This window comes from Macrobrachium nipponense, chromosome 23, assembly GCF_015104395.2.
Source record: "Macrobrachium nipponense isolate FS-2020 chromosome 23, ASM1510439v2, whole genome shotgun sequence".
In the NCBI taxonomy this organism is placed as follows: domain Eukaryota; kingdom Metazoa; phylum Arthropoda; class Malacostraca; order Decapoda; family Palaemonidae; genus Macrobrachium; species Macrobrachium nipponense.
In genome coordinates, this window is record NC_061090.1 from 58,566,706 (window position 1) to 58,585,003 (window position 18,298).

At 38.4% G+C, this 18,298-nt stretch overlaps 1 protein-coding gene across 1 annotated transcript; it reads right to left on the reverse strand.

The window, feature by feature from the left end:
• Positions 1-133: 133 nt before the first annotated feature.
• LOC135196723 (uncharacterized) lies at positions 134-17,247 on the reverse strand. Its single transcript, XM_064223550.1, has 7 exons — positions 17,134-17,247; positions 15,915-16,015; positions 13,781-13,892; positions 13,038-13,125; positions 6,522-6,625; positions 1,025-1,148; positions 134-489 (listed from the first exon to the last, which is right to left on the reverse strand). Exons 2-7 carry the CDS (start codon positions 15,973-15,975, stop codon positions 346-348), a joined length of 633 nt encoding a protein of 210 aa, XP_064079620.1. The 5' UTR covers positions 15,976-16,015; positions 17,134-17,247; the 3' UTR covers positions 134-345.
• Positions 17,248-18,298: the final 1,051 nt, after the last annotated feature.

Consider the following 18,298-nt stretch of genomic DNA (forward strand, 5'->3'; position numbering starts at 1 on the left):
CTTACGTGTATTTAACACATCCTCGGGGCACAAAAATGTTTTAAATACACGAAAGTACTTGGCACTCTGTATTTTCTTTTTTAAAATTTTCCCTGTGGCTTATGCTGATATATATATGTATATATATATATATATATATAATCTATATATATATATATATATATATATATATGAAAAGCAGTTTTAAATCTCGTATCTTCTTAGCATTTGCACCAACAGGAGCATTATTAGTGAGTGACAGTAGTAAACAAAACAGTAGTGTAATAAAATAAAAAATACCAAAATCTGGTTGTACCCCAGAAAAAGAAATCACTTTCACTACGAAGAAGACACAAGCGCTGCCATCTATGAGTGGCACATGAAGTTGTTGAAAAGAGCCACCAAGAATTCACTGTAATACTGGAGGAGCCAGTTCTGCAGGTCGTCAATCAACTCGGAGCCGTAGGCCTCGAATTCGGCGCTCAATTCCTCTCCGTTTTCGAAGATTCCCTGGAATGTGGGGAAGAAACCAAAAAATGTGAGGTTTTAATATTAATTGTAATGGTACTGCTAAGATCAGGCATTATCAGTGCAAAACATACACAAAGATAAACACAAGTAAACGTGAAATCTTTTTTCATACCCACGAAAGTAGCTATGGTAGATTTACATCAAACGTGCGTCTGATGTCTAGGCCCGTCCCTTACGACGCCTTGATTGGCTGTTGATAAGCCAATCACAGGGATGGAAACTCTCAGTCTCTCTCTCGAGAGATCACATAGGCAGGATGTAGGTTCCACCTCTCCTGATGGATACATTTGAAAGACGTATCCCTCAGGAGAGGTAAAACATACATCCTGAGAGTTTCCAGCCCTGTGATTGGCTTATCAACAGCCAATCAGGAGCGTCTTAAGCCTAGACATCAGATTCACCGTTGATGTGAATCTACTATAGAACGTGAGATCACTGATTTCCACACAAGATCCTTAAAAGAACGAGCCCACGTAAACATGGAAGAACGTTCCCTACGGCATCTTTCTCTTACCTCAAGTCTGGCAACGGACAGGTCAATGTTCAGTGTCCCCTCTTTGGCACACACCGACAGAGGAGACAGAGAGAAGGCATCCGTGTCGAAAGAAATGTCTCCGGTCAGCAAATGGGCGACCATTCTGAAAGAATTTTTGAAAGAAAAGTTCACCATCATTGCAATAGAATCAGAAAAACTGTGATGTCACTATCGTTATAAATGGCTGAGTTTACAATAGTAATATTGGGAGGAAAATATATTTGAGTTGAATAAATATATTTGATTGAACATATAACTATGGCGGATTGTGTTAGAATCATCATGGGGGACGAAGGCCAAGCACTGGGAACTATGAGGCCATTCAGCGCTGAAGCTGAAATTGACAGTACAAAGGTTCGAAAGGTGTAACAGGATGAAAACCTCGCATTTGTGCTGATACAGTTCTTAGAAACGATGGAAGAACGTAAGATGAAAAAAAAATAAAAAAAGAATTAGTCCAAGGAATGAGAGGGTTGCATCTAGGACAGGCATGAAGGGACGTTACTAAGGTCATTAAGTAATGCCTACAGTGCACCAAGCATGAGGTGCACTGACGGTACTACACCACTAAGGGGATTAAATTTATGATCTATATGGATTGCATCGATAGTACGTACCATATATATCAAATACATTACAGTAAGGTATTTCAATATCTGATCATACCCACAGGAATATACAAATACATCATTGACGTTATTTAACTGAGAGGATAGTAACTGTTAAAATCTGATCCACCAATCGAGTCGTTTTACGGTCGGTTGCCGGCTGGTGTACAGAAAAATCCAGCAACGTCTGGTATGAGGTACAAAATTGAAGACAGAGCCTCTATTGGCCAAAGAACGAACTAATTCCAAAGAAGTTGGTTTTGTTTCTCTCGTTGGCCGATAGATGGCATTGTCACTTTTCCTCCTAGGTGATTATACGTACTTAACTGGCGTTATTGCCATAAGTTTAATTATGATTTGAACTACATACTTGAATAAATGCCTTGTGTAAAATTGTATAGAAATGAAAGTAATTTTGTTTCTCTCGCAGTGGGGTAGAGGGCGGGCAATATATGGCATTAGCCTGTCCCTTTTCCTCCAAGGTGATACACGCACTAAACTGGCATTATTGCTATAAGTTTTATTACGATTTTAACTAAAATATAATCTGAATAAATTCCTGGTCTAAACTTGCACGTAACATACAAAGGAAAGCCATTTCCGTTTCATAAGGGAACTACATTCAAGTTGAGTTTTTAGGTCCGGGATAATAATAATAATAATAATAATAATAATAATGGCTTTTCCGGTTTCCAACATGACGTAGGTGAGGTTCTTATTGAAAGAAACCCCTTTTGTTTGATCATTCCATGAGTAAATTAACCATCCGGTGTTAAAATATTTTAAAATGTGTGCATGGGAAGGATTCATACAGAGTATATATGTAAATATGACACTTACGATGGACATAGTATGATATATATATAATTATATAATATATATATATAAATATATTTAGTGTTTATATTTACACCATATATATAATCTGATACTACATATCTATATATCTATATATATATCTATTATCTCTATATGATATAATCGAATATGGTCATTAAGAATTAAATGGAAGCTCATTCAACTCTGCAATGACTATCATTACTTAGACATTGTCAAAGAAGAGAGAGAGAGAGAGAATCTATATCAGACAGCATTTTGCCAAACTACAATGAAATCAATGAAATAATTACAAGAAATATATGCTAGATGAGAGAGAGAGAGTGAATCTATATCAAACAGCATTTTACCAAACTACAATGGAACAATTAGAGGAAATATATGCTAGATGAGAGTACACAAAATATCAAAATAATGATATGCAAGACATTTTGCCCATTTAATAAGAGCATTTTTTAAAGCAAACTAGACAAAACGCAAGAAAGAAGAAACAGAAATCTCTCTGCTTTCCCAAGAAATAAAAGCAAACAAAAGCAAGAGATTTTATAACTTTTTTATGCCCCGCATCTAAATCCTTACACCCCCACAGGGACGAATAACATAGACCACGGCCCGTGTAAGGGATTTGGTGGGCTATGTTGCTATATACTCCGTTGAGGACTGGTATTGTAAACAAGTATTTTTTTACCCTTTTACATTTACTATATTTTCATAACTAAATTGCTGATATACACAGCTAACGGAGCTTCGTTCAGAGGGTCAAGACAGAATTCGTCTCGATATTTCTATGGAAACCCGAAATTGGTGTGGATTCAATATGATTGTATACTGCCTCTGGTGGTTATATTTTTTTTTGTTATAAACAATTTTTTTACACTTTTATATTTACTCTATTTTCATAATCGAGTTATTGATATCACGCGCAGTTAACAGAGCTTTCTTCAGCGTAAAGACCGAATTCAACTCATTATTTCTATGGAAAATCCAAATTGGTGCGGAAATTAATTATGATTGTATTCTGCCTCGGGTGTAAGGTAATTTTAATTTAAATTGCTATACAACAGCAAAGCAGGGAGAGAGAGTGTGTTTTATTTGCTACGTAAATGTGCAGAAATGGATATAATTTGATTTTGAGAGAGAGAGAGAGAGAGAGAGAGAGAGAGAGAGAGAGAGAGAATTATATTCTTAAAATTGCTCAATTACCTGTCCAGTGGTGTCGAGGTGTGAACCATCTTTTGTATATGAGACCTGAAATACATATATATATATATATCTATTCTCTATATATATATATATATATTATATAATAATTATATATTATATATTGCATACTATACATACTACATACATATATATATATATATATATATATTTTAATTATATATATATATTATATGATATACTAATATATTACACTTCGAGTGGACAGATACGAGTATTTCAGCACTCTTCAGAATATAATGTTTCTCTCTCTCTCTCTCTCTCTCTCTCTCTCTCTCTCTCTCTCTCTCTCTCTCTCTCGCCGCGTTGTAGTTTCCACGGCAATTTAAATGGCCTCAAACCGGAAGCAGAATACAGTCATATTGAATTTCCACACCAGTTTCGGGCACCCGTAGAAATATTGATGGGAATTCCGTCATATCAATCTGAAGAAATATCGGATGACTGTGTGCGAAGTGAGATCAGTCTCTGTAGTGGCGGAGAGATAATAAGAAGAAACGAGAACAGTTTTCAATAACTGAGAGAGAGAGAGAGAGAGAGAGACCTAATTTCAATGAAAACTTTTAAATGAGTCAAATGATGTTAATTAGGCATTTCTGGCAATAGGTGGAATGTAACACTTAGAGAGAGAGAGAGAGAAACATTTCTGACATTATTCATGTGGAATGTAACATATACAGCTAGAGAGAGAGAGAGGGGGGGGGGGGTTTACAAGGAGTTACAAGGATTATTATGTCTCAAACACTTATTAGTCCATCCGAGCAGACATCGTGAGAGAGAGAGAGAGAGAGAGAGGTACAAGGAATTGCAAGGATTAGGATGTCTCAAACGCTTATTAGTCCATCCGAGCAGACATTGAGAGAGAGAGAAAGAGGGGGTACAAGGAGTTACAAGGATTAGGATGTCTCAAACACTTATTAGTCCACCCGAGCAGACATTGAGAGAGAGAGAAAGAGGGGGTACAAGGAGTTACAAGGATTAGGATTGTCTCACCTTATTAGTCCGTCCAAGCAGACATTGAGAGAGAGAGAAAGAGGGGGTACAAGGAGTTACAAGGATTAGGATGTCCCAAACACTTATTAGTCCACCCGAGCAGACATTGAGAGAGAGAGAAAGAGGGGGTACAAGGAGTTACAAGGATTAGGATGTCTCAAACACTTATTAGTCCGTCCAAGCAGACATTGAGAGAGAGAGAAAGGGGAGGGAGGGGGTACAAGAGTTGACAAGGATTAGGATGTCCCAAACACTTATTTATCCCCACCCGAGCAGACATTGAGAGAGAGAAAGAGGGGGTACAAGGAGTTACAAGGATTAGGAGTGTCTCAAACTTATTAGTCCATCCGAGCAGGACATTGGAGAGAGAAGAGAAGAGGGGGTACAAGGAGTTACAAGGATTAGGATGTCTCAAACGCTTATTAGTCCATCCGAGCAGACATTGAGAGAGAGAGAAAGAGGGGGTACAAGGAGTTACAAGGAATAGGATGTCTCAAACACTTATTAGTCCGTCCAAGCAGACATCGTGAGAGAGAAAGAGAGAGGTACAAGGAGTTACAAGGATTAGGATGTCTCAAACATTTATTAGTCCATCCGAGCAGACGTTGAGAGAGAGAGAAAGAGGGGGTACAAGGAGTTACAAGGATTAGGATGTCTCAAACGCTTATTAGTCCATCCGAGCAGACATTGAGAGAGAGAGAAAGAGGGGGTACAAGGAGTTACAAGGAATAGGATGTCTCAAACACTTATTAGTCCATCCGAGCAGACATCGTTGGAGAGAGAGAGAGAGAGAGAGGTACAAGGAGTTACAAGGATTAGGATGTCTCCAACACTTATAAGTCCATCCGAGCAGACATTGAGAGAGAGAGAGAGAGGGTGGTTAAAGGAGTTACAAGGATTAGGATGTCTCAAACACTTATTAGTCCATCCGAACAGACATTGTGAGAGAGAGAGAGAGAGAGAGGGGGGGTACAAGGAGTTACAAGGATTAGGATGTCTCAAACACTTATTAATCCATCCGAGCAGACATCGAGAGAGAGAGAGAGAGAGAGAGAGAGGGGGGTGGGGGGTGGGGGGTAAAAGGAGTTACAAGGATTAGGATGTCTCAAACACTTATTAGTCCATCCGAGCAGAGAGAGAGAGAGAGAGAGAGAGAGAGAGATACACGGAGTTACAAGGATTAGGATGTCTCAAACACTTGTTAGTCCATCCGAGCAGACATCGTGGGATAGAGAGAGAGAGAGGTACAAGGAGTTACAAGGATTAGGATGTCTCAAACTCTTATTAGTCCATCCGAGCAGACATCGTGAGAGAGAGAGAGAGAGAGAGAGAGAGAGAGACAAGGGATTAGGATGTCTCAACACTTATTAGTCCATTCAGCAGACTTGTGAGAGCTTAGAGAGAGAGAGGGGGGGGGTACAAGGATTAGGATTAGGATGTCTCAAACACTTATTAGTCCATCCGAGCAGACATCGTGAGAGAGAGAAGAGAGAGAGATACACGGAGTTACAAGGATTAGGATGTCTCAAACACTTATTAGTCTATCCGAGCAGACATCGTGAGAGAGAGAGAGAGAGAGAGAGATACACGGAGTTACAAGGATTAGGATGTCTCAAACACTTATTAGTCCATCCGAGCAGACATCCTGAGAGAGAGAGAGAGAGAGAGAGAGAGAGACGGGCGCCAAAAAGAAAAACCCATCTGGTCGAGGAGAAAGCGTTGACGGAAGTCGGGAGGAACCATCCAGTCTTGACAAAAATTGAAATGAGAATCTCGAGCGAGTATTACTCCGGAGTCCAAAAAGAATTCCTGCTTACTCTCCCACTCCAGCTGCTGAGTAGGGCTGCGACTTGAGTGTCCCATCAGCTGAGTAATGCTCGGCCGGAAATCTCAGCTGTTCCATTTGGAACTGAAGGGCCACCTGAAACAGACGAGGGAGGGAGAGAGAGTGAGTGAGTGAGTGTGGGTATGTGGATCAGAGAAGGACGAAGGTAAATTGGTCAAGGGAATGTTAGTGAAGTGCCAAGCGGTGGGACCTACGAGATCATTCAGCGCTGAAAAGGTAAATTGCGAGCGAGAGGTTTAACAGGTGTAACGGGAGGAAAACGTCAGAGCAGATGCACCGTTGAACATTGTTAGAGAAAGTGGAAAATAAGATGGAAGAAAGAGAATATGAATGGGGGTACAGTAAAAGGAGTGAAAGAGGCTGCAGTTGGGGTATACAAGGGACGCTGCATAGAACCTTAAGAAATGCTTACAGTGCACCGCATGAGGTGCACTGCCGGCACCTGCCCCTCTAGAACGTAGGAATAATAAAAGATGCGAGAGAGAAAACTTAGGAAATAGGAATGATGGAGACAGGATTATAAAGAAGCGAAACGAAGACAAAGGGAAAGAAAAGGAGTCCTAAAACACCCAAAAACGAAAGAGGGAAATATAAGTCAAACCCAGGAAGAAAAAGAGAGGAAGAAGGACTTGAGAGAATAAGGGGAAAATTAGTAAATGGGTAATAGAGGCAGGGACGACTAAAGAGAGTGAAGTCAATTGTCAAAAAAAATAAAAATAAAAAAAAAATAAACGAGCGTCTGAATGTTTGCAGGGCAAGAAAAAATGGGAAGGGGGTGGGGGGGTCGGGGTGGTAACAAGTACAAATGAGCGAAGGCAAATGTAAGCAGGGAGATTCAGTTTCTGGGAAAGCAAAAACTGAAGGTTGGCTGGTAGCAAATGATTACAGAATAATCAAGGCGAGTGATCATATGCCCGAGAAATAAAAAAAAATAATAATAATATAAAATAAATTAAAAATTTTAAAAACCTGATAAAGAGCTGCAGACGAATAACGAAAACGGATAATAAAGATCCAGAGAGGAAGGACAGCAGAAAGAAAGGCCACCAGACGAAAAAAAATAAAATAAAAAAAAACTTGAGGCCAAAGTGCCCCCACCAGCGCATGCGTACATCAAAGAAGCAAACGTACCTGAAAACTGAAGGTTAAGAGACACAAAAAATAACGAATAAAAGCAGGGAAGTTGTTCAGACACAAGAGAGACAAAAGGACTTGTCAACAGTCAAGAGGGAATAATGGTACAAAGGCTGTCACAGGAAACAGGAAACCAGGATTCTTATCATTATTATTACTCAGTAGATGAATCCAAGTCATGTGGAACAAGCGCACCAAAGGAGCCCATTGTCTTGAAATTCAAGCTTCCAAAGAATTTTATTATTATTATTATTATTATTATTATTATTATTATTATTATTATTATTATTATTATTACTGAAGGACTCTACTCATAGAAACAATTCCACCACAGGGGCCACAGTCTTGAAATTCAACCTTCCAAAGAATTTTATTATTAGTAGTATTATTATTATTATTTCTAATGAACCCTATTCGTAGGAACAAGTCCACCAAAGGAGGCCACTGTCCTGGAATTCAAGCTTCCAAAGAATACTATTATTATTATTATTATTATTATTATTATTATTATTATTGATTATTATGTTAGATTATTATTTTATTATTATTATATTATTTTCTTTAGATCTATCACAGTCATCCTATTCGACTGGGTGGTTTTTATAGTGTGGGGTTCCAGGTTGCATCCTGCCTCCTTAGGGTAGTCCATCACCTTTTCTACTCTTTTACATGTACGCCGTTTCTAGGATCACACTCTTCTGCTGTCCTGGAGCTATTTCGGCATCTAGTTTTTTCGAGGTTCCTTTTCAATATAATAATAATAATTATTATTATTATTAGCATTATTATTATTATTATTATTATTATTATTATTATTATTATTATTATTATTATTATTATTATTATTATTATTATTACTCAAAAGATGATGAACCCTACTCATAGGAACAAGCCAACCAGAGGAGGCCATTTCTTGAAATTCAAGTTTCCAAAGATTATTATTATTATTATCATTATTATTATTATATTAGTTATTATTATTATTATTATTACTATTATTATTATTATTTATTTATTATTATTATTATTATTATCATTATTATTATTATCATACAAAAGATGAAGGACCCTATTCAGAGGAACAAGCCCACCAAAGTGGGCCATTATAAGCTTGAAATTCCAGCTTCCAAAGAATATCATAGCGTTCATAAGAAAGAAGCAACACAAGAAGGCAATGGGAAATACGAAAAGAAGCGATCACTTATTCAGGACGAAAAATTCATTAGCATATTAATTAATAAATGGAAAAAAAATTTTTAGCAAATCTTTAAAACACAAGTCAAGAGGGACAAGGTAATCACAGTTGAAAGCTGACAGGAACTTGAAAACTCTGAACAGATCTTCATAATAAAAAATAAAGCAAGAACGGACATCAAAGGCAAAGGAGATAAGAATGTAAATTCAAGAGGAAAGAGGAAATAATAAAAGAAAAATGTAAGCTCAAGAGGGACGAGGAAATAATAAAAATGACGATGAAAAGGTAATAGATCAATGGAGGAGAAAAAAATCGAAAGAGGATTATTAGCCAGAAGGTCATCAGGCTGGGAAAAGGCAGGTCAAAGAAAGGTCACAGGGTCACTGAAAGAAGGAGAATTAAAAAAAAGACAAAAACGAGAGAGAGAGAGAGAGAGAGAGAGAGAGAGAGAGAGAGAGAGAGAGAGAGAGAGAGAGAAATAACAATTTAGATCGAAAAGGCAAAAAAGGAATTACGGTTATAAATAGTGACAGGTCATTTGTAGGGAAGACACAAAATAGAAGTCAACGGAAACCAGTGAATGACGGGAATAAGACCAGATGCTGGAAAGATAAAGCAAGATGATCCTGGAGCCCAGAGTGAATTATTATTATTATTATTATTATTATTATTATTATTATTATTATTATTATTATTATTATTATTATTACATCCAAAAGAAACCGCCAACCCTCCTCAAGTCAGGAGACCAGAGTGAATCATTATTATTATCATTATTATCATATTATATCCAAAGGAAACGCCCCCCTCCCCCCCCCCCCCAATTCATATGCACGCCCACCACAGGAACCTATTACTTGAAATTCAAGCTTCCAAAGAATATTATGGTGTTCATTTGAAAGAAGTAACAGAAAGGAACAGGAATTACAAAAAGAAAGAGATCAGCCATTAGAAAAGAGAAAAAATATATAAATCATTAAATTAACAAAAAAAAAGAGCAGATAAGAATGTATATAAGCGATTACAATACAAAGGGAACTGTTTAGTGTAGTAATGCATTGGAATTTCGCTTGAACTTTCGAGGCTCTAATTGTACCACATCCTCAGTGGGGAGACTGTCCAACAGCCCGACAGTGAGAGGAACAAAGGTTTTACCTCTGGAACTGAGAATTTCGACACTGTAGAACATTGACTCCAAATCGGTGGAGGTAACATTGAAGGAAACCAAACAAGAAATAAGTCATGAGCCAACAGGAAAAGCTAAGTATATCTTCGAAGGATTAGCAGATATTTTGACGTGGCCAGGAACCAATTGGTTGCCTAAGCAACGGGACCTGCAGCTTATTGTGGGATCCGACCCACATTACGAGAAATGAATTTCTAATCGCCGGAAACGAATTTCTCTGACTCCACGTTGGCAGAGCGGGGAATCGAACCCGCGACTAGCGAATCGTTAGGAGGCGAGCACGCAAACCACTCGTCCATCGAGGAACTACAGAGGAAATGACAGGATTGGAGAAAGCTACGCAGGACTTCTGTAACACGAAAGGCCAAAAAAATGACAAAAGAAGCGAAGAGAAACGAGGGAATAAGAGCAGATATCACAGGACGGAGGGGATAAAGATGTGGGAGAGAGAAGAAAAGGAAAAGGGAAAGGTCAGCAGGCGATAAGGATTAAGAGTCAGAAGCAGCGACAGAGATTAAATGCATGGACGATGAGTCGGGTCCAGAGGCGACAGGGAATTGTGGGAGAAAGCGCTTGAGGAGGAGGACATCGAAGGATTAATATATTTTTTTTACACTTCGTAATAAAAATCACTAATATTTAATAGACCAAAATATAATTAAAGAATCTTCCTAAATGAAATACATTAGACAGATACTGCATTATGTTTACATTTCGTTAAGAAATTATTAATAATCAAGGACCAAAATAAAGAGAAAATTATCTGAAGTAAAATACATTAGACAAAATCGAAATTATGTTTACATTTCGTAAAAAAAAATTATTAATAATTACAGACCAAAATATAATGAAAAATAAATTTAAAAATATATTCCTAAGCGAACTACCTCATCCCAAGAAATATTCATTGTCATATGCGAAATATTTTCGAAAGATCTTAGCAAAAATAAATATTCCTCGTCGTATGTAAAATACTGAAAATATCTTTCCGAAGTAAAATACATCCTTCCAGAGCCCTGTTTCCTTGTTGCACGTAAAATCTTTTGAATTCGGACGACCCAAAACGACACGGCATTAACATTGAATTGAGATCCGAGTCTGTCATGAAGGCAATAGATTGGTAAAATTGAAATTCTGGATGATTATTATTCACCAGAACACCTCCTCTCCATGAATATTCTGAGACAGGTGAAACAACACAACAGAAATTAATGTAGCCTTCACTTTTCTCACTGAGTCGGAATAGAGCAGAATATAGGACTGAATTTTTGTTTTTGGTTTGTTTGTATGGTGTTTTGACGTTGCATGGAACCAGTGGTTATTCAGCAACGGGACCAACGGCTTTGACGTGACTTCCGAACCACGTCGAGAGTGAACTTCTATCACCAGAAATACTATAACTGATTCACTTAAGGTAAGATTCGGATGAGCCTTATTTCTTACGAGACGTTTGTTTGGTGGCCGCTGATTGGCTGGTACCGAGAGGTAGGCAGCTCACAGCCAATCAGCGGCCGCCGAACTAACGTCTCGTAGGCATAGGGCTCACTCAAGAATCTACCTTAAGTGAACCAGTTATACACATCTCTAATATAGGATCGAGGCCCAAGGCCCAGCGCTGGGACCTATGAGGTCTGATTCAGCGCTGAAACGGAAATTGACGGTAGAAAGGTGTGGAAGGTGCAACAGGAGGAAACCCTTTTGAAGTTGCTCTATGAATCCCTTGTTAGGAGAGGGTGGAAAGGAAGGTGGAAGAAGGAGAATATGAACGGAGGTACAGTGAAATGTTGAAAAGGGTTGCAGCTAAGGGCTAAAGGGTTGCTGCGAAGGACCTAAAGTAACGCCTACAGTGCACCGCATGAGTTGCACTGAGAATCAATACTGAAAAAACACCAAGTTTATCTGGAAGGGAAAACAGTTCCGAATGAATATTATTCAGAAATCTAGCAATGAAAGCGAGAGAGAGAGAGAGAGAGAGAGAGAGAGAGAGAGAGAGAGAGAGAGAGAGAGAGGAGAGGAAAAAAGGAAAAAAACTGTGTTTCAACAGATTTTTCCACTGAAATAAAAGGAGTAACAGAGGAGAAAAAAATCCTTAAATTCTTGTAGCAGTGAGGATCAGGAAATGTTTTCAGCAGACAGAACTTGAATTTCATTTTCCAGGTGACCTCTGACTTATTGATAATCATCTTCGTTTATGCAAATATGACGAAACTTGTTGTTGATAACCATTAGCTTTGACGGAGGAAGACTGAACCCAAGCCTCTTTTGAATGCATTAATAGTTACATTTTCATCTATTCGTTTATTGATTTGTTCATTTAATTTTCTATTTCCAATAACTGATCTCTTCTTTCTGTATTTCCCAATACCTTCTGCAACATCTTTCAAATGAAGACATATATTAGTTGGAAGCTAGAATGGCAATTCAGTGGAAAGAGAACATGAACGGAGGTACAATAAAAGGAATGAAAGAGGTCGGAGCTATGGGCCTATGGAAGGGACGCTGAAACGAACCTTAATTAATGCGTACAGTGCACCTTCTCCAGCATCCAGAAAGAAGGCTTCATTCTCAAACACAGACCCAATATTTTGGGATCCCCAAACCACCAATGAGGCTCGTGCGCAGACGTGCAGAATTAAGTCAAGGTCGAGGTTCTTGTTATAGTCATTACTTAAAAAGGTTCTCTGCGGCGTTCCTTCCTTAAGTCCCTAGCTGCAACCCCTTTCATTCATTTTACTGTACCGCCGTTCATATTCTCTTTCTTCCATCTTACTTTCCTCAGACCCTCTGCTAACAACTGAATCATAGTAACTGCAAGAGACTTTCCTCTTGTGACACCTTGAAATTAATACCTTTTTTTTTACTCTAAACTTATCTTACAGTGCTGAATGACCTCATCACGGGTCCCACCGCTTGGTCTTGGACCTAAATTTAACATTATTCCATTCCACTTCACGAACGACAGTGAAACTCACCTTGCTCCCAAAAATCGGTGGGCTGAAACCAGTGCAATTCACGACTGAAAACCCTTCCAGATGAGCGTGCTTGAAGGCCAAGTGTATGCTGGAAAAAAGAAGAAGAAGAAAAAAAAAAGAGTATAAGTCACGTGAAAACAAACAATAGAAATAAAGGGCTTTGCGTAAGCTCTATCTACTCTAAATCAATTCTCCTTGTATTTGAAGAATTCACTTACATTCAGATCTGTTTATTTATCAGTTTAATTTAGCCTTTTCTTTTCCAATAACTGGTCTCTTCTTTCTGTGTCTCCTAGCAAATACAAGTAAAACGACAGGGATTGAAAGTAGCAGAAACATAAACGCAAAAGATGTGGATTAGAGTGTTATACGTAGCAGCAGTTAATGGAAGAAGGTTTAGTAGCAAAACACATGAGCAACAACGGAAAGATTTAAAGAAGCAGAAACAGAAACACAAAGTATTTGGGTTAGAGTACTATAGTAGCAGTAATTAGAATGAGCTTGATTAGAAAAACGCAAACGATACAACAGTGAAATTTAAAGTAGTTGAAGCAGAAACACAGGAGATTTACGTTAGAGTAATTGCTGGTGAATCAATTACAAGAAACACTGAGCCACGAGCTTTGTAAGAAAAACACAAATGAAACAACAGTGAAATTTAAAGTAGTTGAAACAGAAACACAGGAGATTTGCGTTAGAGTAATTGCTGTTGAATCATTTGCGAGAAACACTGAGCCACGTACTCAGATCCGTCTTCGAGAACGAAGTGAAGGTCGTCCACGTAAGGAACTCGATAAGGGTCGTACTGCCTGAGGAACTCCCGAAGGATTTTGGTGATCTCATCCTCTACAATTCCTGGTGTAAAAAAAGGGGACAAGCGAGACATTATTGAATGAACGTGTAAAACAGCTTGTAAAATTTCTAAATATCTGACATATTTACAGAACAATGAAACTTGAATGGAATGGAATGGAATAGATAAAATTCAGACCAGAGGCCAAAAGCTGGGACCTTAGATGATGTCATTCAGCGCTGAAAAGGAAATTGAGAGTAAAAAGGTTCTAAAAGTGTAACAGGAAGGAAACCTCAAAGCAGTTGCACTAAGAGACAATTGCTAGGAGAGGGTGGATAGCAAGATGGAAGCAAGAGAATATGAATGGAGGTACAGTAATAGGAATGAAAGAGGGTTGATGCTAGGGGCCGATGGGACTCTGCAAAGAACCTCTTCAAGTAATGCCTACGGTGCATCACGTGAGGTGCACTGATGATACTCCTTCCCTAGACCCTACGGTGACTACAGTTGCAAATGACGCCATTTTTATAGGAGAAACAGTGCACTTAAGATACATTTTGGATAAATAAAATTGATTTTAAATGTAATGATGTTCGTATATGGTGCGTTTAGACTTCATGCCATTACCTGATCTGTAGAACAGTAAGGACAGGTTCATTGCACACGAAACTTGATTTCTACTTGTTTGTTTATATGGTGCTTTGACGTTGCATGGAACCAGTGGTGGTTATTCAGCAACGGGACCAACGGCTTTACGTGACTTCCGAACCACGTCGAGAGTGAACTTCTATCACCAGAAATACACATATCTGACTCCTCAATGGAATGCTCGAGAATCGAACTCGCGGCCACCAAGGTGGCAGGCCAAGACCAAACCGATCACGCCGCTGAGGCGCTCTTTGATTTCTACTTTCAGACTTCACAGCATTACCTGATCTGTTGTACAGTAACAACAGAGTCCTCTGCACAGTATTACTCTGACGAAAAGCAACCCACAACTCATATGATTCCTACTATTCTAAAGCATTAGTCCAAGGACATCTTTGTTCCCAACAAATCGATTTTGACGACAAGACAAGACAAGACAGGCAAAGAGAAATCTGTTTTAAATTGCGGCCTTTCCCTCAGAGACACCTGGGTAACATCTCAGAGAAATTTCCCATGGGGGTGATAACTCTTTTTTTTTCATTTATTTACTTTTATTTTGGGGGTGACATGACAGATTTGCAGGTTTCAAGAGGATGGCTGAATTAGTGTTTTTATTTTTTTTTAAGATTCTAATAGTTACCTACTTGCTATTATATGATGAGATGTTGCTGTTGCGTTTGGGAAAGAGAATTGATCTTTCCTCTCTCTCTCTCTCTCTTTAATGGAAAAGTCGATGGAATTAGGAAAAGGTTAAATGATTTCACCCAGAGAAAATATTTGGTTTAAGTTGTTAATTCCCTCTGAATTAAGTAGTATATTCTAACCTCTCTCTCTCTCTCAGTATATTGTATTTTCATCTTAGACTGACTCTTAAAATTAGTTTAGACATCACAAGGGATCAAGATGCCACCCCTCCCCCTCCCTACCTCTCTCTCTCTCTCTCTCTCAAATTGCATATAAGCTACAATTACAATGTGTTAAAATAAAACCAGTATCATTTCAGGCTTTCTTCCAGCTGAGAGAGAGAGAGAGAGAGAGAGAGAGAGAGAGAGAGAGAGAGAGAGAGAGAGAGAGAAGGAACATTCATCCATCACATATCACACAGATACGTTGCACTGTCATAAGCTAGCGTGTGTAATTCCTCGCAGTTGCAAAGCATTGCATTGAGCCGTGGAGTGAGGGGGGGTGGGTGGGCCCCAATGGGGTGGGGCTGCTGGTTTTAGTTGGCATTGTCGGTGGGCGGGAGGGTAGGGGGAGTGGTGTTTTCAGGGAGACACGAAATGCATAGGCATTCCAATACCGCCATTGGGAGCGTTTGGTTCTCCCGAGCCTCCTCAATTGCATTGTTTCGGCTATTGCAAGTTGCACAGAGAGAGAGAGAGAGAGAGAGAGAGAGAGAGAGAGAGAGAGAGAGAGAGAAGTGATCATTCACTTACCTTCGAATTGAGTTGTCACAACACTCGCCCACGTAACCAGCCAAAGAATGGTGTATCGCATCGTTGCTCCTTTGTTTCTCTCTATCTCTCTCGCCTTTTCTCTGGAAATTGAAAAAACATCACTTTGAGTTGACGTGACGGCTCCTTAAGATTTGAGATTTATATGTTTTTTGTTCGTATTCAGATTGAGTCTAATTTCTACATTACGTTTTGTAGACAAAGATTTATGTTTTGACCATATTCAAAGATTGAGTCTAATTTCTATATTACTTTTTGTAAAGAAAGCTATGTGTTTTTAGGTTTTCTTATTATTTGTAGTAGACAAATTCAGTTTGGACACACATCAAACAGCGTAGGACTTGAATTATTTCACTTAATACAGCATACTTACTCATAAGACGAATAAATTCGAGTATAAGATTTAGGCCAATGGCTTAGCGCTGGTACCTACGAAGAGGCCATTCAACTTTTGAAAATAATGTTGAATGTAAGATGAAATAAAATATGAACGGAGGTACAGTAAGGCGAATGAAAGGGGTTACAGCTATGGGCCTAGGGAATGCTGCAAAGAACCGTAATACCTACTACACCGTACCACGTGAGATGTGCTGATGGAACCACCCACCTACTGGGAAAGTGAGTAGTGGACTACAGCATATCCACTTTGTTCTCGTAATGCAAAACAGTCAAAATCTCTTAGTTCACTTCATAAATCATTCAGTGCCATTATCCTGAAACCCTACAGAGTCATCGGCACCTTTTTCACAAGTTCGTAAAAATCTGAATTGTATATTCCAACAAGGTTGAGAGAATGTTCCGTCAATCCTAAATCCTGAGGGAACTGGCTAATGCTGTTTCATGACTGTGTTCTCCACCATGCCAGTAAAATCTTTACCTTTTATTATTGTTATTCAGACGATGAACCCTCCAGGGGCCACCGACTTGAAATTCAAGCTTCCAAAGAACATATGTTCACTTGAAAGCACTTATGTACTTATAAAAGGCAAAAGGACTTGCAGAAGGAAGAGATCAGTTATTAAAAGGTAAATAGGTTATTGAAAGTAGTGAGAGTGTTTTTAAGGGAATAATGGACTACGTCTTCGTTTGCAGTTTTGAGATTCTATTAAAAGAAACAAACCACCACTTGAGAGAGAGAGAGAGAGAGAGAGAGAGAGAGAGAGAGAGAGAGAGAGAGAGAGAGAGAGAGAGACTGACTTACCAAAACGAGATCCACTGCCTGGGATGAAGTATTATGTACTCACTTCTCAGACTTCAGGCAGAGGGCTTATAATGTGACTACAGACGGATAAAAGAAAATGATCCAAGTGCTTCTTTTCTCACGCTATTATCACTAATGTAAAGTCCGCGTTATCGTACTTGGCTACCCCAGGATTTGGCGCGGGGGGGGGGGGGGGGTCGCCAGTTTGTAGTGCCGTCAGTGCACCTCACTTGGTATACAGTAGGCCTATAGCTAAGGGCCCCTTGCTGTATTATCATATAAACCTTTAATTTACCTCCATTCCTGTCCAACCTTCCAAACTATTACTCCTAAGTGGGTTGAAGTATAGAATTTAGGCTAAATGCCAAGTGCTGGGACCTATGATGATGAGGTCATTCGGCGCTGAAACGGAAATTTACGGTAAGAAGTAAGAAGGTTTGAAAGGTGTAGCAGGAGGAAAACCTCACAGTTGCACTATGAAACAATTGAGGCCCCACCCGCAGAAACTCAGTAAGAACCACCGACTAAGTTTTGAGTAAACAGCCGTTCAAGTTAGCGAATGATTACTACCACAAATGTATTGATTATAGTACATATTTATATACCAAACAAATCCAAATTAACTCCTAGACTATTTATTTGTAAAAAAAAAAATTAGGAGGATATGATAAAAAATAGTGTACAGACACGTAAATGTACAGATAATCACATCCGTTTCAACATCGATATACAACAACTGAATTGCTAATTTTATGTATTGTGTAAAATACACATTTTTCATCCAAATTATGTTCCATGATAATAAGAAAATATCAATAATAATCATTTCTAGCGTTGTTATCATCATAATCATCATAATAATGACAGGCTACACCACACCGTTGGTTAATAATAATAATAATAATAATAATAATAATAATAATAATAATAATAATAATAACAAACAAAGGTAGCTACCGCAATATTGTACAAAATCAAAAAACTTTCATCAAAATTATAATGCTAAATAATGCAGAACATTCTATAATAATAATCATAATAATAATAATAATTATGATGACTATTATGAAACGAAAAAAAAATACAGTGAAAAGAATGAACAGTAACCTCAAACCTTACTGAAAAGGAAAAAAATTATTTTTCTTGCATTAATACTAAGAGGGAG

Coding starts and splice junctions, on each gene's coding strand:
- LOC135196723 (XM_064223550.1), bottom strand. CDS start 15,975: ATGCGATACACCATTCTTTGGCTGGTTACGTGGGCGAGTGTTGTGACA. Junction 6,626..13,037: donor CACCGATTTTTGGGAGCAAG/GTGAGTTTCACT, acceptor CGTCTGTTTCAG/GTGGCCCTTCAGTTCCAAAT. Junction 490..1,024: donor TGTCCGTTGCCAGACTTGAG/GTAAGAGAAAGA, acceptor CCCACATTCCAG/GGAATCTTCGAAAACGGAGA.